This window comes from Emydura macquarii, unplaced genomic scaffold, assembly GCF_026122565.2.
Source record: "Emydura macquarii macquarii isolate MOO-44397 ecotype Brisbane River unplaced genomic scaffold, CSIRO-AGI_Emac_v2 contig_1477, whole genome shotgun sequence".
NCBI lineage: Eukaryota > Metazoa > Chordata > Testudines > Chelidae > Emydura > Emydura macquarii.
The window spans coordinates 15,442,948-15,455,069 of NW_027131614.1; the positions used below are offsets into that span (position 1 = coordinate 15,442,948).

The 12,122-nt window shown below is 41.8% G+C and overlaps 1 protein-coding gene across 5 annotated transcripts in view; it reads right to left on the reverse strand.

The window, feature by feature from the left end:
• NKAIN3 (sodium/potassium transporting ATPase interacting 3) overlaps nucleotides 1-12,122 on the reverse strand; it is a 463,496-nt gene that overhangs the window by 18,668 nt on the left and 432,706 nt on the right. For 3 of the 5 annotated variants that reach the window (XM_067553703.1, XM_067553698.1, XM_067553704.1), the window contains one exon: nucleotides 2,121-2,260. The exons of the other annotated variants lie outside the window; for them this stretch is intronic. In XM_067553703.1, the coding sequence (XP_067409804.1) occupies nucleotides 2,127-2,260 (134 nt within the window). In that variant the 3' untranslated portion in view covers nucleotides 2,121-2,126. Of the gene's footprint in view, nucleotides 1-2,120; nucleotides 2,261-12,122 lie in introns of those variants that run through there. 5 annotated transcript variants of the gene reach the window in all.

The window sequence follows — 12,122 nt, forward strand, 5'->3', positions numbered from 1 at the left end:
AAGGAAGCATGTGTGTGTGCATATGTGTGTGTATTTTCAGCATCCAGAATTGTAAATAGAAGAAGCTAATGTTTGTATTTCTGTATCACTAGGTATTCTGATGGTTTAAACTATAATTCATTGTGACATTTAACTCTGGTAGGAGCTAGGAAACACTAAAAAAAATGCTTACTACTAAATATTTTTCTAACTGTCCTAATGTTTCACAAGAAAGAATGAGAATTATTCTGAATACAGTAAAATATCTTCTGATGAGACAAAGGGTATATCTGCAGAGGTAACTTGGGTGACTGGCACCCAGGTTTGAACACCTAGGTTAGCCTAGCCCGGGTGTGAGCAGCCAAAACACAAAGCCCTACCCATATTGCTGTGCCCTCCCTGGTGCTGTACTCAGCCCTGTGTATTGCTAGGATTTCTGGGATTATGATCAATGATTTTTTGTGCTGCAGTAAGCTGAGCTGCTCTATGATTATTTCCCAGTGAACTGTGGGAGAACTTGTCTGTCTTTCTGGGCACACAGGGGGGATTGTGAGAAAGCACTGGACAACCTACAACCACTCCAGTGATTCAGGCTGCATCCTCATTGCAAAGTGGGTGGGTTACCAGCTCTATTGAAAATGGCACCTGAGCTCTAACTGCTCCCGTAGCTGGGCCAGCTAGCCTGGTTTAAAGCATCACTAAAGTTAGAATAGAGGAATTGGTGTATGGCTGGGAGGGGGACTTAGGCCAACACCTGAGTAAAGGCCTGAGTTAAGTCTGCAGTGAAGACGTATCCAAATAATTTATCACAGTACATTGGCAAGAATAAACCAGGCAGATTTTCCTGAGTCTTTTTCCTGTAGCCTGTCCTCTCTTGATGAGCTTCTAGAACGTGTGTGCATAGGTCTTTTAGATGTTGCCATTCTCCCTCTCCTTGCCCACAATCTACTTATGTACACATAGGTAGATTGGAATGGGCTACCAACGTGTGTGCGTCTTCTAACTGAATGACTCCTTCCTGCCATGGACCACATCCCAGAGTCAAAACTCTCCTCTGAGACACGGCACCTGTGTGAATGCATAAGCCTGCTATATCTGCACCCTGCACCACTCCTCATTGTGTGTGTGGCTATTAAAGACCCATTGTAGCTTTACTGTAGTAGGTGATACTTCGCTGGCACCCCCCTGGGGAAAAGGTGGGCACTGCTCCTATTTTAGAGCCCAAGGCACAGCCCTCCAGCTGTTCACGGTGTCTCCCCCTTGTGTGGAGAAGTTAAAGTGTCCCTAACCTTTGTTTGCCAGAAGCTGGGAATGGGCGACAGGGGGAATGATCACTTGATGATTACCTGTTCTGTTCATTCCCTCTGAAGCACCTAGCATTGGCCATTGTCGGAAGACAGGACACTGGGTTAGATGGATCATTGGTCTGATCCAGTATGGCCGTTCTTACGTTCAAAGAAAAACTCACTATGCTCCCACAGCCTACAAAAAAAACGGAGTGCTAGGCCTTTTAGGAGCCAAAGAGAGGAAAAAGAGGAAAGTACCAGCCCATCTCCTCTCTGAGAGGGCCAGGGGGGCCAAGGCTTTCAAACCATTTCCCTGGTCAGCAACTCCTGCTTCCAGGGGCTGGGCAGCTCTGAGTTGCAGCTCTGCTCCTTCAAAGTGCTGTCCTGCACCGAGCAGAGATCATCCTCTCTAAGGACCTGCCCATCTCTAGGCTGGACAAGCCTCACAGATGCTCAGGCTGTCCACAGAGGAGCTCTTTGACTCCTTCCTGGCTGGGTTGAGGATCTGCCCCACCACACTTGTACACAGGTATCACTTCACCTAGCACTTCTGGGTACCACCCTCTTGGCACTCCTGGGGCAGAACCCAGCAGTTGTTTAACAGAACACAGCAATACTGCACAACAGTTTAGAACTAGAGATGAAGAATACCCTATCCAATCTGCCTGTTGACCTGCAGGGCTGAGGGTAAAATTGGTTTCTCAGTTATTGATTAGGCCAGGGAATTTCTGCATTCTTTATCTCATGTTTCATTTTCCCTCCCATTCACAATCACATAACATCTGCAACTACACCAACTGCTTACATGGAAAAGCAATATTAGCAAAATATTTATGTATTTTTAATGGTCTTTAATGTGATTTAACACCTGGAAACAAGGGGGAGCAGCCAGCAGCATATAACTAGCTGGCTCTTCACAGAGCACCAGCAGATGTTCCGTGGGCCACTGGAACTCCTGAGACCACATTTGAGAACTGCTGGGTTAGACACTTCATCTCCAGACAGACAATAACGGCAGAACCCATGGAACAAAAAAAAGCATGTCATTAGTTGTTAGAGAAGTCCACCCAATCTTGGTCACAGCTCAATGCACTACTGAGGGACACACCGGAGCTGTGCCTTCATCCTGGCTCCATCTTCAACACCACATTCGTGCTCCTGACTGACCCAGTTGTTAATCTTTTCAGGGTTCCTGGCACAGACAAAGCTCAGAAAGATGCAAGTATCCATATAATCCTCCCAAAATCCAGCTAGTCACTGCTGTCTTATAAAACCACTCCAGACCCAGGGGAATGCTTTAAACCTGCTAGCAACAATGCTGTTTCAGTGCCAACTAGTAGAGCCTGTTATTATTCTATTGTGATGATCAGTCAAGCATACTCAAGCACTAGTCATTAACAACACACTGTGTTTCTCCTCATTGTCTGTCATTATAATACCAACAGCATATCATAGATTCCTAATGATAGTTTAAGTTAGGAAGTGCTAGCCATTGTTCTGAATGTTTCAGAAGCCTCCTACTTTCAACAAGTTTAATTAGGATATTTAATACTTTGTGATACTTAGGGTTGTCGTCATATGTAACGCAGCTGAAGGGCAGTCAACCTTGTTCCTGGTCATCCCTGTACAATGTCAATACAATAACTATTTTGGTTTATGGTGAAAACCCTCTTCTAATAAACTGTAACTCTAGAAGACTGTATTTCAAAAGGATTCAACCATATGAAGTCTTCCAATTGGTGTGATGATATAATAGGGGATTCCAAATAAATGCACAGTTCATGACAGATACATTGATGCAGGGCCAAATGCTACTCAAATGTTTATTATACTGAGAAAAGATGCGAACTCAATGAGACGTGGATTCGTCCTATGGTAGTAGTGGTGCCCATGGCCTAAGGGTTAAGTCAGGCATTAAGCTTATATAGTGCCAGTTAATAGGGATGTTGGAACCAACCATGGTGAATTACAGCTGAAAAGAATTTGTCACCCATCCTCAGATGCTGGTCAGAATGGGAGGAGGAGGAGTCTGGAAAGCCCCAGATACCTCATGGTGTTTCAAGAGGAACCTGATTATGTCATTGTGATGTACTGCAAAGTGTATTGCTGGCATGTGGGTTCACCTTGGATGATGAAACCCAAAATTGCACAGTATGGTTGAGGCAATGGGGGTAAGGTCAAGTCACGGTTGCAAAGGCTGGAGAAGGCAAATATCGTGTAACACTGTGGGCCAGACTCTTCCAATATGGGACACAAACCTGTTATTATGATTGGCGATGTTCTACTTAGTCCCAGGCAGGTCACCTGAATAGACAAGATAATTTATCCAGTTTTCCAATATGAGATCCACAATGTATCGGCTGATGTCCCTCTGATTAGTGCATCCCTGGACACTGAGGTATAAGTTAAACCGAATCATACCATCAATGAATTTAAATGTGCAGGCCTTAATGAGTAGATGCCCAGAATAATTTGTTGATTTTAAAACAGGACAGTTGAAGTATTCAAAGCAATATAGACACACTGGGGAAATGCCCTGTGGTGGGAGCTAACATACAATATTGGGGAACATTTATGGATATGCATGATATTAATGGGCTTTGTAGTTGTGCAAGCCATATTAATATTTGTGGAAATCATTTTGATTTGGAAGGTTGGGGTCTTGATTAAGCAGTTGAGGAAAAGAAGAGATGTATATGAAACATAAGCCTTGAGGAAGCCTTAGAGAAGATTCTACATCTTCACAGTGGGGATTGTTGGGAAAGAAAACATGCTCAGGCCTGACGGAGCCCACTTAGATTTAGTTAGCAGAAGTAAAATTGCACAGGTGTAAGGTATTGCAAAGTAATTATGTTTGCAAGGAATGCTGAAGATACAAGTAACCACACAACCAGAAAAGACTGATTTGAACAAGCACAAACCTGTGCTGTCAGAGGAGAGTTAATAGGCAAATTAGAGGTTACGTATATACATATGTACAAGGAAAGATAACAGAGAGTTATATATCGTGAGTGTAACAAAGGATTGGGAAAAGCTGTGAACTGACTGGTCCTGCAGGGGACTGTGGTAGCAGCATCCCAATGTGCTTCCCACTTGTAAGTAATCACTACTTCTGGGTGATTTGCCTTACCGATAAAAATTTGTTTGTCCCATCAGCTGAGTGGTGAATTTCTGTCCAGCAACGTCTGCAGCCACACTCACGTTACTCATAGTGCATTTGCCAGGGGTGCTCAGGCTGCTAGAAGCAGGACAAGAGCAGGCAGGCCCCCTAGGGTAACACTTGTTCAGGAGTTAGCCCCATGGCAGCAACAAGCAGAATCAGCATTTGCCACCCCACTGCCCACTCAGGTTTGGCCCCTCCATCATGGTGGTGGTGGGGCCAAAATGAATGAGTGGCGTCGCACAGAGGTCGCAGGGGCCCTGCATCCCCTCCTGAGTAGGGCTGTGACCCCCTTGAGCAAGGTTGCAACCCCATTCACATAATTTTGGTCCTGCCATGCCACTCCCATCATGATGGAGGGCTTTTGGGGCGGCCTGTGCTGCTTGTCCATGTCCCTGCTGTGGGGCTGGCTCCTACACCAGGGCTCTCCATGGGGGCCTACCTGGCCTTGGCCCACTTCCAGTCACCTGTGGCTGTTCTGCTTTACTTGCAGGACTTACTCAGTGATAGCCTCAAGACCTGCTACATGTATGGGAACTGTAGTGTGTGCTCACAGAGGAAACCAGCCAGGGAGCCCTGGGCAGGGGGGACCAGATGGGGGTTCAGTTGTGTGTACCATGTGAAAAACTCCTGGGGTGGCCCCTGAACAACAGCACCACGTTAGTGGAATTATGTCCACTGTTAAATTTTGCCAAGTCTTTGAGAATTCATTGCCACTTCTTTATTCCCTTCCCCAAAAGAGAGTGGAGTTTATCACCTACGGTATAACTATGTAAATATTAAACAATATCAGGAAATAAACCTCTTTCTCTCATTTGACTGTTAACAACAGATGTTCAATTGTGTGCATAAATGAAATGTTATATTTCATATAGTACAATGCTATGTTTTTTAGTGTGGGTAATAATATATCATGTGTTAATTAATATACTTGTCTAGCAATGCCACATGGCTGTTTCTGTACCAGAGATGTCAATATAATGGAACTTTCCCTTTAAAAAAGAGCCTCATGAAAGAAAAAATAAGCAGATGCAGCTCTCAAAATATATTAGCTCTCACAACAGCCTTGATATAGAGGGGATAGGCATAAAAATATTCTACTCAGTTATTAATTTTGGTTTTATGGCGTTGCTGAGTGGATAATACCTTCACTCTAGGACAATGCAAGCTTCCTGTAATTCTGCTCAGATACAGAAGAGGTTTGAACTTCCTTTGGTTAACCATTCGGTTCTCAGTGTTATCTGTATAACAAATGCTGAATCACAACTGAAGGTTTTGTGGCAAATGTATTCCTCCTACTTCACTTCTTTTTCCTGACTCATTTCATTTACATGCAACTGAACTCCCACTGCCATCTCACGAGGTGCCTATGCAGCTCAGAATTATCTCTTTCAGACACATGCAGATGTTATGTTTACAACCTAGTAGCTAGTGGTAATAAAATGTTATCGGTTGTTCCACTAAGAAAGTCTGGAAAGTATTTATAAAGGTTAATCATATTTTAAAAAATTTATTTGGCTTTGCCTCCAGACGCCTCTTTATTAAAAACATTCAGTAACTGACAAGCTGATAACAAGCTTCTCAGTTCATTTTTTAAGAGAAAATGATTTACAAACAGGACAGTGACAGGTTTTTTATGATTACAGATTTCACATCTTTTAGTTTCTCCAAAAGGCTCATGTAGATTATAGATCTATCAAAAGAAGAAATGAAAAAAATGAAAGGAAGAGATATAAATAGACCTTTTCATTAGGATGAATGATGGAAGGTATTAACCCCGCTATAGCAATACACCTTTTACAGGTCTTCCTTTTCATTCTCTTTGACCTGCAATCATCTTCTTCATAAGTAAAAGTTAACTACAGTCTGAAACACAAGTAAAAAGAGCAATAGCTGGAAATAGATGTTTCCTCAAGCATTTATTACTCTTCAGAAAGTGTCCATCAGCTGAAGTGCTAGCCCCAAAATCCATTTAAGTAATGCTTAGCAGCCAAGTAGGAAGCAGTTATTAATTTTTAAGCCTGCCTGACAGGTTTCAGTCCAAGAACTAGGCTTAACTTTGTGCACAGAATAACTCAGAGAATATTTAATTAGGGAAAGTCTGAATCTCAAATAGGTCAGGATTTATTCTCTGCCCAGATGCTGCAATATTATATAACTGAAGTTTTCAAAGGGAGGAGAGATGCTGCATGCATATATTAAAATGCTAAAAATCACCTCTTTCACTGCAATCTTTCCAACAGTCATCCCATTAAATCTATATCAATATATTTATATTTTAACCTGAATGGTATAAGGTACCATTGACACAGTATCTTAAAGACATTTTCTTTTATCAGGCAACAGACTGAGGTTGCAGGGCCTTTTTTCCAGCTTAAAGCTCATTCCTCTAGGGCAACTGGACTGTCAAAATGCTTTTCCCACCATGGCATATATGAGCATTCCTTTGTTAGGAAAGTTGTCTGCTAAAATTGATATAATTTATAGTTGTTTGTTGTTGTTGTTGTTGTTTCCTTATTGACCAGAAGTCATCGATTCTATAAAAGTTAGAGGTTTGTATATAAACCACATTTTCTAGAAAGTTTACAAACAAAATGCCTGTCCTGAAGATACTGGTGCCATGGGAGGATGGGATGGTTTTGATTTCTAAATAAATTAGAAAAGCTTCTTTTTCTAACAGCTGCTCAACCTTATATAGTTCATGGCTATCCCAATCTTTATAACAGTCTGGTCTGTGACTTGTGTTAAAATCCTGGTTGCCTGAAATGGATGTTATTGGCGAAGGAAAAGAGTTTTTTATCTCTAGTTCTATCGCAAATTGTGATGGGGCAATACAAATCCTGCACTGGAGAACAAGGGATTAAGGAGCAACTCTGGGCCCAGACGTCCCTGCCCTGCCACACCTGCAAAGCCTGCACAAGATGGAAGCAGAGTTTAAAGAGGGAAGCAGAACAGCTCAGAGGGAGGCAGGCAGTGGAAGGAAGCAGACCTGTGCTTTGAGCTCTGAACTTCTCGTTGCCTGGACCTGACAACTCAGACTTGACAAAGCCTGCAAAGGAGAGAGTAGTGACTGCTTATGAAGGTCAGGAACTCTATTGTTGGTTCTTTAATTTACTCCATAGGGGAAAAGGGATCTTTAGGTAGGAAATTATTCAGGAAGGCAGATGCTTAGCATCCCAAGGTGCAAAACTTAGCTGCCCACTACTGGGCCATGGATCGGAGCTTGGTGGATAGGGTGAGCCCTACCTCTCCTTCTAACTCCACTAGACAGGATAACAGTAGAAGCCATTTTTTTGGTGGGGAATCCAGCTGGGGAAGACCCTGAATGCTCAAGGGCCCATACCCAAGGTCCTTGAACTAAGGAGAAACCCCTGAAACCTCTGCAGGCACTGAAAAATGTCCCTGGTATTGAACTTTCTTTTGTGTACCTTGGAAGGGATGGACTGGAATGTGTGACCTGGCCAGAGGGCTGAGTCACAAAATAAGGAACAGACCCACAAGACGGAACTGTAATGGAAAAAGGGGGAATGTCAGGGAGGGAGACAACCTGCTACAGATTTGCCTGTCTACTAGGCAGCATTGGTGTGAGTGCTCCCTTTCACACAAACCCATAGAACAGCCTTTGCCAAAGGATGTGTCACACTTCTGGAGGGCATGATTTTTTATTAATTCATTGTAACTTAGCAATATTTACAGTGCATTGGTTTTCTTGTTCAATGAAGACACAGTGTTTGGATAGATTAGAGCATACCCAATCCACTATTGCTTTGAGCTGGCTGGCTTGATAGTACTGTATGATATTTGGAAGAGATAGTCCACCATTTTTAATGGGTCTACACAAAGTAGCTGCACTTATCTTGGTCCTTTCTCTATGCCATATAAATTGCAACAATATTCTCCAAGCAGATGGGCCTTCTTAGTCAGGACAGGCAGTCTACCTAGGAGAAGGAACTCTGAACTCAAATCAAGAACATCAGGCTTGGCCAGCTAGATTGTAAAAGTTGTGCCAATCACACATGCTTTATGGGTCTTCATCCTCAGGGAGTATATCAGTACAGTCCTAGGGCATTCCTTGGAAGCAATGTGCAACTATTTCAGCTTATGGCTGTGGAAAGTGGGCAAAGACTAAAGAAATGAGTCCAAGAACTATGTCTGGCTTCCCTGAATGTAGGAACATGATTGGGAAATCAAGAGAATAGCTCAGATACTGAATAGAAGGAGAGTGCACATTGCCTGAATACAAGAGACAAAATGGAAGGGGTTGAAGTCCATGAACATCAGGGAGGGTTACAAGATGATGTGGGATGGCTCAGTAGCAATAAGGAATAGAGCACGAACAATCGTAGCAGACATATTCCATGATAAAGTAATGGACATCCAAAAGAAGAACAACCAGCTGATAAAAGTTAGAATATCACTGAGCAGAAAACAAATATTCAATGTTTTATGTGGATATGTGCCACAGGCTTGTAGTATGAGAGAGAAGAAGGAGGAATTTCAGATAGCACTGGTTCAAGTGATAAGTGAACTACCACAAGCTGAGTACTTGAGTATCAGAGCAGATCTCAACAGACATGTGGGAGAACACTGTGTGGGCTGTAACAACTATCATGGAGGATGAGGCTTTCAAACTAGAAATGAAGGTGGTGAGGCTATCTTAGAGTTTGCCAGAGCCCATGAATGTTGCCAGTACATACTTTGTTAACGGAGAGGAGCACTTCATTACAAAGAGGAGAGGTACTAACAGGTTCCAGATTGACTACTTCTGGCAAGAGGAAAAGATCTACAAAAAATGTGAGGGACTGTGAAGTGATTCTGGGAAAGCAAATTGCAGAGCAATATATATTGCTTATAATGGATTTCTAGGTGAAAAGGCTAGTGGGGGACAAAAGATTAGCTGTGGAACAAAGAATAAAGTGGTGGAGGCTTGTGGATAGGGAAGTTAGTTTGAGATTTGAGGATAAGGTCCGATGAGGCTGGACCGTGATCAAACCAACCATGGTGGTACCAATGAGGCTTGGGGAAAAATATCCAAACATGTTACAGAAAGTGCACAAGTTACCTTCGGCTAAATGAAAGAAGGGAAATTTGATGAAATGGAGGAGTTGTAGTGATCCAGTCATGTGCAGGAGGCAGAAAGAAGAAAAAAGGAAAAGTTTAACAAATAGCAAAAACTAAGAATGGTGGAAAATCATGAGGAACACAAGCTGGTAAAGAAAACGGTGAAAAGAGAAGTTGCAGAAGCTAAAGGTCAGGCACTTAAAGCCTTATATGCAGGAGTATTTATGATGTAAGGGGGTAAATATACAGATTAGCCAAGATTAGGGAAAGAGGCACCAAGGACTTGGGAGCAGTGAAGTGTGTTAAAGATGAAAATGGAAGAGTACTTGTGGAAAGATGGTGAAATCATTAAGAGATGGTAGTGATTTTATGAAAAACTGTTCAATGAAGAAAATTTGAAGAAACTGCTGAGGGAAGAATTCACAGGCAACAGCCTTACAAGACCTACCATGGTGATGGAGACTCAGACAGCACTAAAGATAATGAAACATGAGAAGGCAGTGGGCACAGACGGTGTACCAATTGAGGTATTTAAAGCATTGGGTCATGAGGGAATGGTGGTAATGATAAACCTCTTTACCTTAATTCTCCATGCTGGCAAGATGCCCGATGAGTGGAGGAAGAGCACATTGGTTCCGATTTTCAAGTGTAAAGCGGATGTGCAAGAATGTAATAGTTACCAATGCATCAAGTTATTGAGTCACACAATGAATAGATGGAAAGAATTATCAGGAAAAGACTCTATGAGGAAATAGAGCATCAAGTAACAAACAACCAATCTGGGACAGCGTTTGCACCCTGAATATTGCAGGAGAAGTATAGAGAGAAATGCAAGGAATTGCATTTAGTATTTGTGAATTTAAAAGAAGGCTTATGACAGAGTTCCTAGTGAAATGATACAGTGATGCCTGCAGTCACTCAATCTGCCAGAGAAATATATTCAGATTATCATGGATATGTCTGAGAGTAGCACAACAGTAGTGAGAAGCAGCTGCGGCTATGAGTCATTCACGTGAGTGTAGTTCTGCATCAAAAATCAGCCTTGGACCCATTTCTATTTATGATTGTAATGGACACCTCGACATGGGGAATCAGAGGAGAGGTTCCATGGAACATGCTTTTCACCAGTCACATTATATTGTGTCACAAAGATAAATACAAACTGGAAAGGGACCTAGAATGATGGAGGGCTGCATTAGAAGAATATGGTTGATGAATCAGTCGACAAAAGACGAAACCCATGCGCTGCTTCATTGAGAAGGACAATGAGAAGTTAGTAAAGCTAGAGGAGATAGAGTTAAATTCTGTGCAACAATTCAAAGGCTTTCGGTCAGTGTTGAGCCATAATGGGAATGTGGATGAGCATGTTAGGAGTTGCAAGATGAACAGTTGCTGCAAATGGAGGGAGTTGATGAAAATTCTCTATGATAAGAATGTGCCCAGTAAACTAAAGAGCATAGTGTATAAGACCATGATTAGACCAGGTATGATGTGTGGGTTGGAATGCTGACCAATGAGGAAGAGAGAAGAACTATTTCATACTGCTGAAATGACAATGCTCAGGTAGATACTCGGTACGATGAGAGCTGATAGGATACATAACAAAATGGTATGAGTCATGATGCAGGTAGCCTCTGTAATGTCAAAGCTCAGGAGGATTGACCGAGATGGATGGGTCATGTGTTACAATATGTGAACTAGAGAATACAAGAGCTAGAAGTCACAGGACAAAAACACAAGGAAGACCCCCAAAATGGTGGTTTGAGACATTGAAGGAGGATATGAAGAAGGTTGGTGTTAGTTTGGAAGATACACTTTTCAGATGAAGAACAAGAGCCACAAACTCTGACTGACATGATAAAGCAAAGATGAAGAAGAGGAAATTCTAACATTCTCTGTATTCCTGCTAGAATTTAATCAGGGATGATTACGGGAAGGTTTGGAAATATTAAAGACATCCTTGGCAAACAGTGACACTTCTTAAAATAAAATTGTTTCAACAAACCAGTGAGAGCTGCTGAAAAGAGTCTTGGTATTCTAAGTACCAACGAAGGCTCAGTCTCTGTGGCTAATTCTATAGCAAATAAATGTTAATAGGAATTAAAAGAGAGTATCAATGTCCCAAACAGTAGAACTAATAGTGATGGGGGAACTGATTCAACAAAAATAGAAACCATTCCAAAACTTTACTCTAAATTAAAATGTCATGAAATACATTTAATTAACTTTGTTTTAAATTCTTGTCATTTCAAAGTACTAACTTGTTTCCAGCCAAGAGCAAAAGCAACAAAGTGCCATGAAAAGTTTGTTGTGCCAAATCTAACTCTATGGTGCAAGAGTGCCTTCTCTTCTGAGATTTGTAGCTTAATTTTGCAGATCTAACTGGTTCATAAGAAGTGTGGCTATGTATCCAAATGTTGGGGAGCTTATTGGAACTGGATATCAAGCTTTTTTGAAGCTCAGCAATCATTAGCTTTTAGCCTTGTGCAGGATTATGAGATTTCCAAATACTCAAGAAAAATATCTTTTTCATATTTGCAAGATCCTTGATGGTCTGAATGGAAAAATGAATTTGGTTTTAATCTTGGTGGTGGAGATTGTTTTCATCTTAAAGATTTATGATAAAACAGTGGAAA